Source organism: Erythranthe guttata, chromosome 11, assembly GCF_056151865.1.
Source record: "Erythranthe guttata isolate IM_541 chromosome 11, IM_541, whole genome shotgun sequence".
NCBI classification, from domain to species: domain Eukaryota; kingdom Viridiplantae; phylum Streptophyta; class Magnoliopsida; order Lamiales; family Phrymaceae; genus Erythranthe; species Erythranthe guttata.
In genome coordinates, this window is record NC_142543.1 from 263419 (window position 1) to 279591 (window position 16173).

At 34.6% G+C, this 16173-nt stretch overlaps 3 protein-coding genes across 3 annotated transcripts; 2 read left to right on the forward strand and 1 right to left on the reverse strand.

Moving 5' to 3' along the window:
* The first annotated feature begins 6750 nt into the window (after positions 1 to 6750).
* On the forward strand, positions 6751 to 11700 carry LOC105976694 (flap endonuclease 1). The gene is made up of 17 exons (XM_013001952.2): positions 6751 to 7028; positions 7116 to 7232; positions 7488 to 7546; positions 7825 to 7884; positions 7980 to 8033; positions 8127 to 8175; positions 8325 to 8372; positions 8577 to 8642; positions 8747 to 8797; positions 9108 to 9227; positions 9289 to 9373; positions 9855 to 9936; positions 10507 to 10621; positions 10711 to 10767; positions 10856 to 10902; positions 10984 to 11038; positions 11386 to 11700. The coding sequence occupies exons 1-17, from the start codon at positions 7017 to 7019 to the stop codon at positions 11458 to 11460; spliced, it is 1152 nt and encodes a 383-aa protein (XP_012857406.1). The 5' UTR covers positions 6751 to 7016; the 3' UTR covers positions 11461 to 11700.
* A 74-nt stretch (positions 11701 to 11774) lies between these two features.
* LOC105976693 (acyltransferase GLAUCE) lies at positions 11775 to 13478 on the forward strand. The gene is made up of 2 exons (XM_013001951.2): positions 11775 to 12343; positions 12468 to 13478. Exons 1-2 carry the CDS (start codon positions 11894 to 11896, stop codon positions 13398 to 13400), a joined length of 1383 nt encoding a protein of 460 aa, XP_012857405.1. The 5' UTR covers positions 11775 to 11893; the 3' UTR covers positions 13401 to 13478.
* Positions 13401 to 14173, reverse strand: LOC105976695 (uncharacterized). The gene has a single exon (XM_013001953.2). It carries the CDS (start codon positions 14171 to 14173, stop codon positions 13556 to 13558), a length of 618 nt encoding a protein of 205 aa, XP_012857407.1. The 3' UTR covers positions 13401 to 13555.
* Between the last annotated feature and the right edge of the window lie 2000 nt (positions 14174 to 16173).

The following is a 16173-nucleotide window of genomic DNA, read 5'->3' on the forward strand; positions in this document are numbered from 1 at the left end:
CACTCCTTCAACAATCTGCGTAGTGGAATCGTGTTGCATTATAAAAAAAATACTTATTGAATAAATTCATTGAAAATTAAAGATTTCTTTACGTTTTGTGTAATTAATCGGAAAAAAAAAATGCGAAAAACGGCATGTTCACGTTGATTAAAATATTGGGGATGCATTTGGAACTAGTGTAGAGTATTTAATGTAATGCCATGTTACAGTAGTGATCGATATCGCTGGTTCCACTTTTGTACTTATGTCCAAATGATTAAAGAAATCTAACAGTCCAAATTAATTCTGGTTAATTAGACTTAAGAGGAAGGAGTTCCACTTTGTTGGGAAACCCCCACAATACATGCAGTTGTAATTGTTTTTAATTCCTAGCTAGCTAGCTAGTTAAATACTACATTGAATATTAAATGAATTTACGTAACAACTAAAGTTTATATATGAGAAAGTTGATTGTTTATTAATTATAGTTTTGCAGTAAGATGAAGTATGAGATTTGAAGATTAAAGCCGTACATATTGGGAATTAAGGGCAGTTAGTATGCATGCATTTGAAATAAAAGATGTGTTATAGAATGTATTTTAAATCATATATAGGATATACAAATAACTGAATTCCATGCATGTATGTTAACAGATTATAAATGGGGAAACTACAGATAAATCCCTAATCCAAAACTCAACACACAGATCAGTCCCTAGGTAGTTTCCCCAAGCAATTCAGTCCCTACTCACGCGCCTAACATGCAGTTCAGTCCCTAATAAAATGTGCAAATACTAAAATACCCTTTACTTTATACTAATTTTACATAACTTATTTCCAACCTCCAACGCGCCGTTTGTGTTACACGCTCTTTGCCCGTTACATTTCAAAGAAGGAAGAAACAACGAAGCACGAAGAATCAACAAAACGCAGAAAAATTATACAACGAAAGGAAAAATAAAAATAAACAAACCCATTTCTCGACAATGGTGAAGCAGGGTAAACAACAAGGTTTGATTTCTTTTTTCTTTCATTTTCTTGGAAACAGACCCATTTGGGTGTTGCTTAAGCTTGCAAAAAGGTTTATTTGTTGTAGAATTGCATGATTTTGAACATATCCTCTCATGGGTATTATGCCTCGACTTTATTCGGTGTTTTCCCTAATCATTAAATCGGTTCCAATATCTGTTTTTCTGTTGTTTGGGTTTGCAAATATCATTTATTTGTTGTCGAATTTCATGATTTTGTAACAGTTTCCTCATGGGTATTATTCTTCGGTGACATTAGCATGTCCCCAAAGGGTTTAACAAGGGTTTCATATAGGATATGGGAAAGAGGCTTATTGTATTTTTCGTACTGGTTCTATAGTATGTGTCATGGACAGTAATGGTATTAATAATGCATTTAGATGGTATTGACACAGGGTACTCGAAGTACTGTCCCGAAAGCATTTAGATGGTATTGACATATGGTACTAGAAGTATAATGTTTGATGCTTCTGTAGTATAAGTCATATGCCATAATAGTATTACTAGTGCCTTTGAATGGTATTACTAGTGACTTTGGATGGTATTGACATATGGTACTAGAAGTATAATGTTTGATGGTCCTGTAGTATAAGTCTTATGCCATAATAGTATTACTAGTGCCTTTGAATGGTATTACGAGTAACTTTGGATGGTATTGACATGTGGAACTTTATAGTACGTTGTATTTGTTATAATTGTAGTTTTATGTGTATGTAATTGCAGGAATTGATGTAAAAGAAGATTGCAGTCAATGATCAAAGCGTACCATATTTTTTGATGAATTGAATTGTACCAATTTCATTGACGCTTTAATGATCAATAAGTACGGGAGATGCATAAATTATGTTTTAGATGGTTATTTTAAGGTAGGTGAGAATTATTGTTGCGTTTGGAATACAAGATCCCATAAATATGTTGAATTTCATACATGATACTCATATACTATACAATATATTCATACAAGTCTACAATGCTCAAGTGTAAAACTAATATTTTCTTCAATTGTTACCATAATCGATATTGATCAACTCCCACATTGTCTCCATTCATTCTTAATAGTCTTAAAATGAAGAGTTGTGTCTTAAAATACGATCATATGGATGCATTGGCCCGACAATAATAAATAGAGTGTAACAATACTATATGAATGGCAAACATATACTTTATCAGTGAACAAATCGTACTATAGTCACGAATCACTTGTACTTCACAAGTGTATTCATTGTACTTACTTGATGAACAAAGCGTACCATATTTTTTGATGAATTGAATTGTACCAATTTCATTGACGCTTTAATGATCAATAAGTACGGGAGATGCATATATTATGTTTTAGATGGTTATTTTAAGGTAGGTGAGAATTATTGTTGCGTTTGGAATACAAGATCCCATAAATATGTTGAATTTCATACATGATACTCATATACTATACAATATATTCATACAAGTCTACAATGCTCAAGTGTAAAACTAATATTTTCTTCAATTGTTACCATAATCGATATTGATCAACTCCCACATTGTCTCCATTCATTCTTAATAGTCTTAAAATGAAGAGTTGTGTCTTAAAATACGATCATATGGATGCATTGGCCCGACAATAATAAATAGAGTGTAACAATACTATATGAATGGCAAACATATACTTTATCAGTGAACAAATCGTACTATAGTCACGAATCACTTGTACTTCACAAGTGTATTCATTGTACTTACTTGATGAACAAAGCGTACCATATTTTTTGATGAATTGAATTGTACCAATTTCATTGACGCTTTAATGATCAATAAGTACTGGAGATGCATAAATTATGTTTTAGATGGTTATTTTAAGGTAGGTGAGAATTATTGTTGCGTTTGGAATACAAGATCCCATAAATATGTTGAATTTCATACATGATACTCATATACTATACAATATATTCATACAAGTCTACAATGCTCAAGTGTAAAACTAATATTTTCTTCAATTGTTACCATAATCGATATTGATCAACTCCCACATTGTCTCCATTCATTCTTAATAGTCTTAAACTGAAGAGTTGTGTCTTAAAATGCGATCATATGGATGCATTGGCCCGACAATAATAAATAGAGTGTAACAATACTATATGAATGACAAACATATACTTTATCAGTGAACAAAGCGTACTATAGTCACGAATCACTTGTACTTCACAAGTGTATTCATTGTACTTACTTGATGAACAAAGCGTACCATATTTTTTGATGAATTGCATTGTACCAATTTCATTGACGCTTTAATGATCAATAAGTACTGGAGATGCATAAATTATGTTTTAGATGGTTATTTTAAGGTAGGTGAGAATTATTGTTGCGTTTGGAATACAAGATCCCATAAATATGTTGAATTTCATACATGTCTACAATGCTCAAGTGTAAAACTAATATTTTCTTCAATTGTTACCATAATCGATATTGATCAACTCCCACATTGTCTCCATTCATTCTTAATAGTCTTAAAATGAAGAGTTGTGTCTTAAAATGCGATCATATGGATGCATTGGACCGACAATAATATATAGACTGTAACAATACTATATAAATGGCAAACATATACTTTATCAGTGAACAAATCGTACTATAGTCACGAATCCCTTGTACTTCACATGTGTATTCATTGTACTTAGTTGATGAACAAAGCGTACTATATTCACGAATAACCCAAGCTTTACCAGCTTATACATTGTACTTATTTGGTGAACAAAGCGTACTATATTCACGAATAACCCGAACTTTACCAGCTTATACATTGTACTTATTTGGTGGACAAAGCGTACTATATTCACGAATAACCCGAACTTTACCAGCTTATACATTGTACTTATTTGGTGGACAAAGCGTACTATATTCACGAATAACCCGAACTTTACCAGCTTATACATTGTACTCTTATGTTCACTAATTAAACAACAGTACATAGGTTTTACATAGCATGTAGACTGCAAATATTACTAGATTCAACACTATCAAACTATGAACTACTCCACCTTCAGAATTGCAATTCTTCATTTCACTTTCTTGATGGACTTGGTTCATCGACGCACTTGTAGCTTCATTTTCTTCACGATTTGAGTTGGAAAAAGTTTGCCCAACTTCAAATGGTTCACACCAATGGGAGTAGCCATGGTGTGGGCAACAGTAAAATAACCTTCCGGGATTCGAAACCATTGTGGGGTGGGTGGGTTTTACAGTGATTTTTTCGTCGGAAAAAGAGGAAACCAGAGGAGAGAAAGAGAGAAGAAATAGAGAAGAAAGAGAGCAGTAGAAACAGAGAAGAAAGAGAAGAAAGAAAGAGAAGATGAAGAGAGAGAAAAAGAAGAGAGAGAAAAGGGTGAGAGTGAAAAAGAAGAGAGAGAATATAATAAAATATATAAAATTCACATTAGGGACTGAACTGCATGTCAGACGCGTGAATAGGGACTGAATTGCTTGGGGAAACTACCTAGGGACTGATCTGTGTGTTGAGTTTTGGATTAGGGATTTATCTGTAGTTTCCCCATTATAAATCTTGGAAATAAATAACAAATAATTAAATAGTCAATCTTGGGAATGAACAACCTTGACTTTAATTAGATGTTCGTGGCACGATCTCTTGCATCAAGCTTGTCACCAAATCAGTATATTTTTCGTTTTTCCTTCGGCTGTAATTAAATCTTGTTTTAAAGTCGTCATTGTAAATTAATATATAGTTAGTAGCAAGATTTCTTTGCAAAACAATATATATTATTAAATTGCATGATTAATAAATTTTCCCTTTCTGCCGTAAACTATATATGCAGAAGAACATTAGTCGCCTGATTAGTGTCATTTGTCAAAGCTAAGCCATGTTGCCATAATTCAAAAAAAAGGTTGTGTGTGTGGATGCTAATTAGTAAATACGGATCGGAGTATTAAATAATATTATGAACCAACAAATCAGAATGTGAGCTAGCTAGGTGTATATATAAAATTAAGAGGATCGGAATTAGTTTAAAATTAGGCTAGATTTAGTGGTGGATTTGAACCCCACATGGCAACCACATCAACTTGTGTAAAATTTAATCTTTGATTAGCATTGCAAATTGTGCAAACAAGTCAATAGTCAATTCTCCCTTCACATGATTTTCCTTTTCCCAAGTTCCAACTTTCCTTTTTCAAATCAAATATCATAATTAATTAATTAATTACGCGAGTTTAGAAAATATTAATCAATGAAAATTAATCATATATATATAGTATATATACTTATGAATATAATTGGGTATGCATGCAAAGAAAGTGCTGCCCCATGATATCATGTCTGTATAACAAACAATTAACAGGAATTGCTAGCCAGCAACGTCTGCAATGTTTTGCTCAATTACAGATTACTATGTTAATTATTATTATATTTCCTTCCTATATTTTTCAAATAATTTATAAACTTGTCCGATGAATAGTCGTTGTATACATATATATTAGTCTCTCTCTCTCTCTCTCTCTCTCTCTCTCTCTCTCTCTCTCTCTCTCTCTCTAGACTTATATATATAATCCTTAATCACATCGTGGTGGGACTGGGATGAAGCTAAGCACGTGTGATAGGCAAATTAAATACAGTTAGAGTTTGCCCATATATACAACTGAATGCTCCAACTCTTCCAATATTTCATATATATTATTTCCAACATTTATTTGTCTCCGATCCCTTGCTAGCTAGCTAGATCTCACACTCTACCATATATTATTTTGTTTGACCAGTGTCTGAATAATATAGTACAAAGATGAAGATCATGAAGATAAAGCACAGAACCCTAGCAGCTAATTTACTCTTTGTTTTGCTTTTAGTTTCCCTTCTTTTTACATCTTCTTCTTCAACATTTTATCATGATCATCAGCTCCCAGAGAATACGTTTCAGACAAGAAAATTATTACTGCTGTCGGATTCTGAGCAGCGAAAGAATTCCCAGGTGGTGATGCATCATAGTGGCCGAACCAATAGCAAGAACCAGACCAAGAAAGCTGTGGAGCAAAGCCTCAGGAACAGACCCCCCAGCATTCCTAACCCTACTCAGAACTGATCATCATCATCTATATATATATTTTTTAAATAGAATTAATTAAGAAACCAAGTCTTTAATTTCTCTGTGTTCCATAAACTATATTCACGATTTTCTATTTCCTTTTTTGTTTAGAATATGTTTTCTTGTTCTAATTATTATGAATTATATAATGAGATGGTTAATGTAGTATTAGTTACATGTTATTTTTTTTAATAATAATTCTCATGCAGACTATATATAAAGGATTTGGAGTTTATTTTCGGACAATTGTACTGCAATATGCAAATATGTCATCGTATCAGAGCTATATATATATGACCTGAGTGAAGTAAAGTGCGAGCTTTCTAAAGAGTTATTTTTAGTCACCGCTGTGCTTGATAATTAGTTACTTGTTTATGAGCCCATATTAATATAAACAAAGTTTTAAAAAGTACAAATAAAACGAGCTGGAACTCGAGCTCACTAAATTTGTCAAGTTCGACTCGTTTACGGCCGTAACTAGTGAGGATCAATTTTTTTTTGTGGGCTTCTAGTAATACATAAGCCCATAAGTAAAAAATAAAGAAAAAAAACCCTGCATATTTGGGCTTTTCTGTGAAGTAGTAATTAATAATATATATGAATATATATTTGGCCCACTTCAGGGTTGGCCCATTTACCGGCATCTGAGCTCATTGGGCTGTTCAGACTTGAATTGCAATAAGCTCACTGAAACGCTGTCGTTTTATCCACTGTCCACCTGTTCACTTCAGATTTTTCTCATGCCATAAGAATAATTGAAGAAATAGCAAAGGGTACTGGACTTCGTCTCTGGGCGGGAGAAAAGAGAAAAAGTACGATTGGTTAAGGCCTAGGGTTTCAGAACTCCACCATCTTGGACACCGTACTCCCCCCTTCCGCTTCATTTTACTAACTGTTTACACATTTTCACTGCGATTTTCTTCAGTTTTTTTTTCTGCAAAATTGAATGGGAATAAAGGTATTTATTTCGCCACTGATTCAATTTCAAATTCGTGTATTTTTCTTACTCTATCACATTTTAATCACACTGTTTGCTAATTGACAGGGTTTAACGAAGCTGCTGGCGGATAATGCACCAAAGTCGATGAAAGAGCAGAAATTCGAGAGCTATTTCGGCCGAAAAATTGCTATCGATGCCAGTATGAGCATATACCAATTTCTTGTAAGTATATTACCTCATATCAGTAATGTACTATGAGTATGTGTTCGCTGACAAAAATATTCCTATATAAATTTATTGATTGTGTTCAATATGTGAATTGACTGCATGTTTACTGAATTTGTTGTCTGGAAAAGTATAATATGTTTTGTTCTGCAGAGTTAACAATTTGCAGTAATGAAGAAAGTTATATGACGTAGTTGTCGGTAAACATGGAATCTTATGATTTGATAAATTTTTGGTGATTGATAATTGCAGATTGTTGTTGGAAGAACCGGCAATGAAATGCTCACCAATGAAGCTGGTGAAGTGACTAGGTATTCAACTGAACTTGCTAGCATTTTGTGTTTTTCATGGCAATTTCTAATTAATTTAGTAAAGTATTCGAATTATGGCTTATTGTCTTAAAATAGGATCTCAACCACACACACATATAATTTGTAGCGAACATGCATACCTTTACATTCAGCAACTGATACACACGTATATGTCTTCATAAGTAGTTGCTATAGTATATGATATCTATTATTTATATATCCAACTGATTGTTCTTGTACATGTATATACAATAGTTTTATCTCATTTGTGTTTTCAGCCATTTGCAAGGGATGTTTTCGAGAACAATCAGACTTTTGGAAGCTGGAATTAAGCCAGTGTAATTTATTTCATGACTTGAACTTTTAGTACTTAAATTGTGTATTTAAATTCTTAGAGATTTTTCTAAAATTGTTGACAAGTTTTGTTGCTTAGTTATGTATTCGATGGAAAGCCTCCTGATCTGAAGAGACAAGAACTTGCAAAACGGTATATGATACTCCAATACACATCCTTGGTCAACTTACTTGAATGATGGATTTTGGATTTTTATTTATGTTGAATTTTATTTGATGAATATAGATATTCGAAAAGGGCTGATGCCACTGAGGACTTAAACGATGCTTTAGAGGTTGGCCTTTTAATTTAGAGTCCTTCAAAGTAGTACTTTTACACTTTCATATCTAATAATTCATTTGTGTTAACTTGTGGGACCGTTTTTGTTTTTCATTTCCACCTATAAATATTACTCTCATAGAACAATGCTTTGTCTCATTGCAGGCTGGCAATAAGGAGGATATCGAAAAATTTAGTAAAAGAACAGTGAAGGTAAGATTGTCGAATGATTTAGCTTAGAAGATAACATTTTACCCAAAATTGATTTCAAGAATATAGTTCGACATTCACTTTGAAATATGATTTTAATACAACTCTAAGAAGCTTTACAGATATGTTGACATGATTTTAGTACATTTAGTTTATTTGGTATTTCTTCACTTTTAGTTTCGGGACATTTACTTTTTAATTGCACAGGTCACCAAACAACACAACGATGATTGCAAAAAGCTTCTTAGACTTATGGGAGTACCTGTGGTTGAGGTGATGACATGAAAAAGTTATTTTAGCACTCTTGCCTCCTGTGTCTCCTTGAGTCGAGTCATTTTGGCCTTTTCTGATTATATATATTTGGTTACTTTGCTTAGGCTCCTTCTGAAGCGGAAGCACAATGTGCTGCACTTTGCAAAGAAAATAAGGTATATATATTTATTTTCATGATTCTGTAATGATCTGATGAGTCCCTGCCATACTATAACAACCTTTGGAATATATATTATTTCATGCTTATTTTTAAATAAAATTTCATTGGAAAGACTTTTGAATATTACGCATCCATTTTCTCAAAAAGTATCTCCACAATTTCTTTAATATGCCAAAATTGTTAATAGAGATTACGACTTTAGACTCTTCTAACAATGTGATCAAAATTTATTAATTGGTGTATGCATTAGATGTTCTCACAAAATACAGGCATTAGAAATATTGTTGAAGTTCATTAATGATCAGGTTTATGCTGTGGCCTCTGAAGACATGGATTCTCTCACTTTTGGAGCGTCAAGGTTTCTCCGCCATCTAATGGATCCTAGTTCGAAAAAAATCCCAGTGATGGAATTCGAAGTCGCAAAGGTAATAATAAGTTGTTGGTGAGTTCTAAATGTGTTGTTTCTGATTCAGTGAGGTGTTACAGGTCTTGGAGGAATTGGACCTTACAATGGACCAATTTATAGACCTTTGCATTCTCTCCGGTTGTGATTATTGCGACAGCATTAGAGGTAAAACTTCTGTGTTTGAATCTCAAGTTGTATAAAACATTTTTTGCTCATCTTTTGCACATTTTTTTTCTTTTATTATTTTTTGTGAAATAATTTCCTTTAAACTAAGAAGTTTATGTTGTTGGCTAAATTAGGGGGAATGATTTAATGGTATGCCTATTAAACTATAAAACGCTTGCAATGTTGTGCTGTGAAGTTAGTAAGCTGCCAGTTAAATATAGTCAATTAAGAAAATGAATGAGCTAAATTTAGATATAAGATTCACAACGGTTTTGATGAATGTATAAGTGGATATTCTGATAATATTACAACTACATGTATATTTGGTATTATGCTCTTATACGTGTATAGGCATACGTACACATGACAATTATCTGTTGCATTTGTCTCTAACCTTCCCAACTAAGCTGGTACATAATATTATCTTCTTTGCCGCACTTGTTATCGTAAATTCATGTACACTCTATTTCGTGTTTCTCAGGTATCGGGGGACTGACTGCTTTGAAGCTGATTCGCCAACATGGCTCTATCGAGAAAATTTTGGAGAATCTTAATAAAGAAAGGTGTTTGTTTCGCTTTTTTAACAACTGATCATGTTATCTAATTCAATTAATTTAAATAGGATGATTGTGAAATTGTGAAGGTCGTGCTCCAAGGATTTTTGTGTTTTACTTTTGACCTTTTACACGATGAGAATATTCTAAAGCTAATCACTCCAAATGATTATCCATTACTAGTTCACTAAGCAATGGACTTGGAGTCGAGGATTCTTTCAACTGTGTTATTAATCTAATTTTGTTTCTCTTTGATTTCGTTATGAGTCTTTACCTTGGATTTTGATATCAAGAATTTATGCTCTCTTAAACTGATCCCATTGATATCTCAATTAACAGTGTGAGTTGGTCCTAAAATTAGGATGGTGCTAGCTTTCATTAAGGAAGTAGTTGCCATGGAACTTGCCAGTTAATCTATCTAGTTTATATTTGGTGTCTGTAAGCTAATGTCGTGTTGAAGTTCTTGATATGATACATTATGTTTGTTTAAATTATTTGCAGTATAGGCCTCTATGTCTGATAATTTGAAGGTGTGTTTATGTTTTTATGATTATTTACATTCGTTAATGCCTTTATCAGATACCAAATACCAGATGATTGGCCGTATCAAGAGGCTCGAAAGCTCTTTAAAGAACCATCGGTTTTGACTAATGATGATCAAATTGAGCTCAAGTGGTCTCCTCCAGATGAAGAAGTAATTGAGCTTGTGAAAATCTTTATATTTATTGGTGTTCGCTTGTATGCAATTTGAATGACATGACTGTATATGTTTTTCTCCTTCAGGGACTGATTACCTTTTTGGTAAATGAAAACGGGTTCAATAGTGACAGAATAACTAAGGTAAGCCTCCATTTTCTTATGTTATAGCCTCCTTTCTGCTCTTCTGTAGTAAAAGGGAAAACTCATCAGTTTACTGTCTAATCCTTAGGCAATAGAAAAGATTAAGGCAGCCAAGAACAAATCGTCTCAAGGAAGGTATGAATCAATCAAATCCATGGTATATTTTTTTTTTTATCTTGATAAAATATCAGTTTTTTACTCTATTTCTCTAAACAGGTTGGAATCGTTCTTTAAACCAGCTCCTAATGCATCAGTACCGGTTAAACGGAAGGTTGGTTGTTTTTCTTTGACATTATAATGTATATATCATACCTACTAGTTGATTGCTTAATTATGAGCTCATAGTAAATTTCGGGGTATGATTTTTTAAGGTTGTTTGTTATTTTTTTTATTTTAAATCTGTATTCTTATCTGCTTGCTTCATGTGAATTTAAATCCAACTTCCATTGATGTTATAGTTTTTTGTTCAAGGTTTCTTAACAATGCCCATGATTTAAATTTATCGTGTCTGCAAGTGAAGTAGTGAACCAGCTGTAACTATTGTTACAACTTGGGCCACTCCATATAATTCTAAATTATTTCTCTCTCTCTAATTTGTGCCGTGAAATTTGATGCTAGGAGACAACTCAAAAAGCCATGAAGGAACCGGCTAGCAAAAAGGCCAAGGGTGGTGCCGGTAAGAAGAAGAAGTAGTTGCTGTCTTCAACTGGCAGTGTGAGTTCTTGTAAAGCTTGACTTGATTTGTCTAATCGTGTAGTAAGTCGACTTTTTACAATTTGTTTCCTATGATCCAATTGAAGGGGAGTGGCGATTTAGGAATCAGTCCTTTTTAGCCTATTTTAATTATGTGTTTGTGGAACTGAGGGTGAAGAAGCTTAATCCATTTTGTCTATGTAGCTGTTTCATTTTTAGTAACCATTTTAGTTTGGTAAATATGCCATTGCTTACTCACGAAATAACAAAAACTAGTTAGTACTTGTACCAAATTTTGTACCCGCCACTTTGGCAACTTTCACCAACCAAATTTATTTGCGGATACATTTTATAAAAACCCACTCACACATTTGTAGAATTTACAAATTGCAATACAGTTTCATTCTCAATCAAAGATCCAAATTAAGATAAAATGGCAATTATTTCTCCCGACCCTTCCATGCAAGATCTGAAGATCACATTCCAAGAGTCAACACTTGTGTTTCCCTCACAACAAACTCAGAAAAAATCCTTATTCTTGTCTAACATAGACCAATTCCTCAATTTCAATGTCCAAACAGCCCACTTCTTCAAGGCCAATCCACATTTCCCACCTGAAATCGCTGCCAAACGGCTCAAAATGGCTCTAGAAAAGGTCCTCGTGCCATACGATTTTATGGCTGGAAGACTCAACTGGAACCACCACTTGGACCGCTTCAAGATCGACTGCAATGCAGCCGGAGCTGGCTTTGTGGTGGCTTCTTCCGAATTCTCGCTGGATGAGTTAGGGGATTTGTTTCGCCCCAACCTAGGATTCCGTCAGCTTGCTGTTGAAAAACTGCGTAATTTGGACGACGATAAGCAACCGCTTTGTGTTTTTCAGGTCAGTGAGTGGCAAAACCAGCAAATGGTCATTAGCCGCATCCTCCACTATTTTATATAAATATTTGTCATTTTACCAATACTTTAGTATTATAAAAAATCCGTTTTTTTTTTTAATCTGCAAGGTAACGGCGTTTAAGTGTGGTGGTTTTGCAATCGGAGTGTCGTTAAATCACATGTTATTCGACGGCTTGGCTGCAATCATGTTCCAGCAGAATCTAGCATCGCTAGCATTTGATGACGTGGATAACAAACCCCTGGCGTTAATCCCCTGCCACGACCGCCGCCTCCTCGCCGCCAGATCGCCGCCGCTCGTCACGTTCCAACACCCCGAATTTCTGAAGCTCGACCGCCGCCCCTTCCTCAGCCCTCCTCCGGTGAGCGACGACTCCGAAGAACAATTGGACTTCAGACTCCTCAAATTGAGCTCAAGAGACCTCAACTTTCTGAAAATGAAGGCAAACGAAGCAGCAGCGGAAGATGGTAAATCAACTACCACCGCCATAAAAGCCACGACCTTCAACGTGGCGGCGGCGCTCGTGTGGCGGTGCAGAGCTCTGTCGGCGCACGATTTCGATCACAACAAAGATAGGGTTTCCACCATCCTCTACGTCGTGGATCTGAGATCGAGGCTGAATCCGCCGCTGCCGGCGGGATACAGCGGCAACGCACTGCTGGTGGCGTACGCGTCGGCGAAGTGCGAAGACATCGAGAAATGGCCGTTTCGGAAGATGGTGGAAATGATTTCGCAAGGGGTGACGAGAATCAGCGACGAATACGTGAAATCTGTCACAGATTTTCTGGAAATCAACAAAGGGATGATCCCTCGTGGAGATTGCATAGTGAGTTCGTGGCTGAGATTGGGGTACGATCAGGTGGAATTCCCATGGGGTAAGCCCGTTTGCTGTACCCCTGTGGTCAACAAATTAGAGCGTATTTTTTGGATTTTCCCTGACGTTGACTCTGACGGAGTTAACGTTTTAGTCCAACGGCCTGCCGCAGAGATGGAGACATTCCAATTCCATTTTCATAACTTCTTTGCACATAATAATATATAATTTTGATGATTAAATTTAAAACTTGTATTAATTAATCAAAAAAAAAAAGTAAGTTACAGAAAACCCCATATGACACAAGAATTCAAATCAAAAGAGAAAAGTGATAAAAGTTATAATTAATTAATATAATTAAGATGAATTATACATATTAAAAATCAAACACTTCTAGCCATCATTTCTTGAAATCTTCTATAAGACTCCTGTTTTTCCAACCTGAATTTCTCATGGCAATTAGCAATAAACATATCTGCAAGCTTATCAATCTCATTACAGCCAGAACATGATTCCTCCTTCCCCTTCTCCTCGAGCCATTTCAAGTACTTTGACAGCTCGTCACTATCACACGACGACGACGACTCTTCCGTTTTATCGTACGGAGTGGGATTAATGACGGTATTCCAACTTGAATCATAGTAAACGTGGGAATCGGAGTAGCATTCTTGGCCAAGAGGCATGACATGAGACGAGCACCAGTTGTAGTGCAGCCTAAACGAACCGAAAAACAGCTTCTTCTGCTTCTTGTTGTTGTTGCCTTTATACTTGAACGGAAACTGATCGACTAGGCTTACGAAATGTATGCCTCCAAGAAGTTCGATTAGAACTGATTTGGCTTTGGCGAAGGCACGAGTGATGCGGTACATGTGTGAGAATACGAAGGTTTGGAAGAGGCTTTTGAGTTTCATTGAGCTTAGAGACGAAGAAGAAGAGGAGGGTTCTTTCATGGTGAAAATATGAAGGAGATTCGGAGTTTTGAGAGAGGAGGGGACAGCCATTTTTGCAGCTTGCTACTCAATGTGTGTGTGTGTTTTGTGTGTGTTTTAAATGGTGTAAAAATGTGTTTTTGGGTGGAATTGGTTTTATAGGAGGAGGGTTTTAATTTTATTTCCATATTGTGAATAGTTAGTAGGTGATTTGAATAAAGTGACAACAACTTTGCAGATTGTGAAGTGAAGACTTTTTCTTTTTCTGTTTGTGTGTTGGTTTTTTTTATTACATGAACAATGCAATCCTTGTGACTTGTATGAGTGTGTGTGTGTGTGTGTGTGTGTGTGTGTGTGTGTGTGTGTGTGTGTTGAATACATCATATTATAAAATTTTGATTAATCATATGATACAAATTGATTTGAAATTAAATAACACATACATTAGTATTAATTGATGTATATTAAGTTGATGAGTGTAGATAAACTTAAACATAAGAAAAAAGCAAAAGGCCAAAAGAAATGGTAAAACAGTAAATGACACACTTTAGTTCAGTTCAGTAGTACTAAAAGTTAGCATTCAATCTCAAATACAAGATTTTGGAATACACAATACTATCTATCACCTTTTCTTTTCTTTTCTTTTCTTTATTATATTCCCTCGAATATATTGTCCCCATCACGAATAGTTTCATACATATTTCAAACTTTCTGGCCATTTCAAAAAATTTCGAAATCTACTTTTCTTATTACAATCCGAAAACGAGGAAAATTTCGTTTAATAACTTATGTGCATGCATGATTAATTATCACGAAAACTAGCTAGTTAAATGAATGTAGTTGAGATGACGAAAGCGGCACACGGTACAATTATTTATCGAAATCTTTCTTACACGAACACGAAAAGTACAGCTAGATAATGCATGCATACTATGATGTATAAATCTTTTAAAGATGTAAGCAAATACATCATAGTTTAGGTACTTTAATGAAATTTGTATCAAAGCACAATGATTGGTGATAATATGAAGTCATTTATATATTAGGGTTTCTTATATGAAGTCTCTCTCAATGTTAACATTAAAACCTAACAAATTGTGTAATATAATTTGCTGCATTGCGAAAGAAGGGAGATTCAGAGAATCTTGACAGCTTCGCAATGCAAAAAAACTCAATATTTTGCTTTGTCACTATATATGTTCATTTCAATGTAATTACTCATTTCAAAATGGAAACATTTCGCATCGGAATCGGCGGGATTCGAAATTGAATTTGTTGATTTATACACCCATATATATAAATCTACTTATTAAGTTGAACTGGATTAATTGTTACCACAATTATTATCTTGCAACTATCGATCGTGTATACTTATTAATTCTAAATATAAAGCAGAATAAAAGACACATTTAACGTGGTTCGCACACAAACGTGACACACGTCTACAAGGACCTGAAAATTAACACTATTTTCACTAGTTCAGTATTATGTATATACAATATATGAACTTATTAAACATAATAAAAACTTCCTCTTTATGTAATACGCTGTTCTTGCACGCTACTCGAGCCTCTTGTCTTCTCCACTGCAGCTCCCTCAATCTGTACTTCTTGGACTCCCTATAAGGTTGAACTCCTTTCAGATTGCGGACGACCTCTCCCGAAATCTTTTAGCCACTTCTCCCGAAACATATGTTGAAGCCTTCCTTGTTATGATCTCTATATAGTTTTCGTGGGTAAATTTCAACCCCCCCGAGGTATGGTCAAATTACGAAAAAACCTCTCTTGTTTGGATAATTACATGGAATATGTGCTCTCTATCTTGTACTCGTTTTGTGTAAAAATACAATTTATGATGCACCACAATCTCATATATACAAAGCCAAAAACCACATCTTATGATCATCTTGCTTCAAAATGTGGAGCTCGAATGGGATAAAACGGGTACAAAAGTGATAACATTCCATATAATCAAGAAGATTCCACTAAATTTGAAACCACAAGGGTAGATGTATAAGAAAATTTATAGTTGAGGGGTTTTTTTTAATTACCCAAACATGAGGGGGGTTTTGT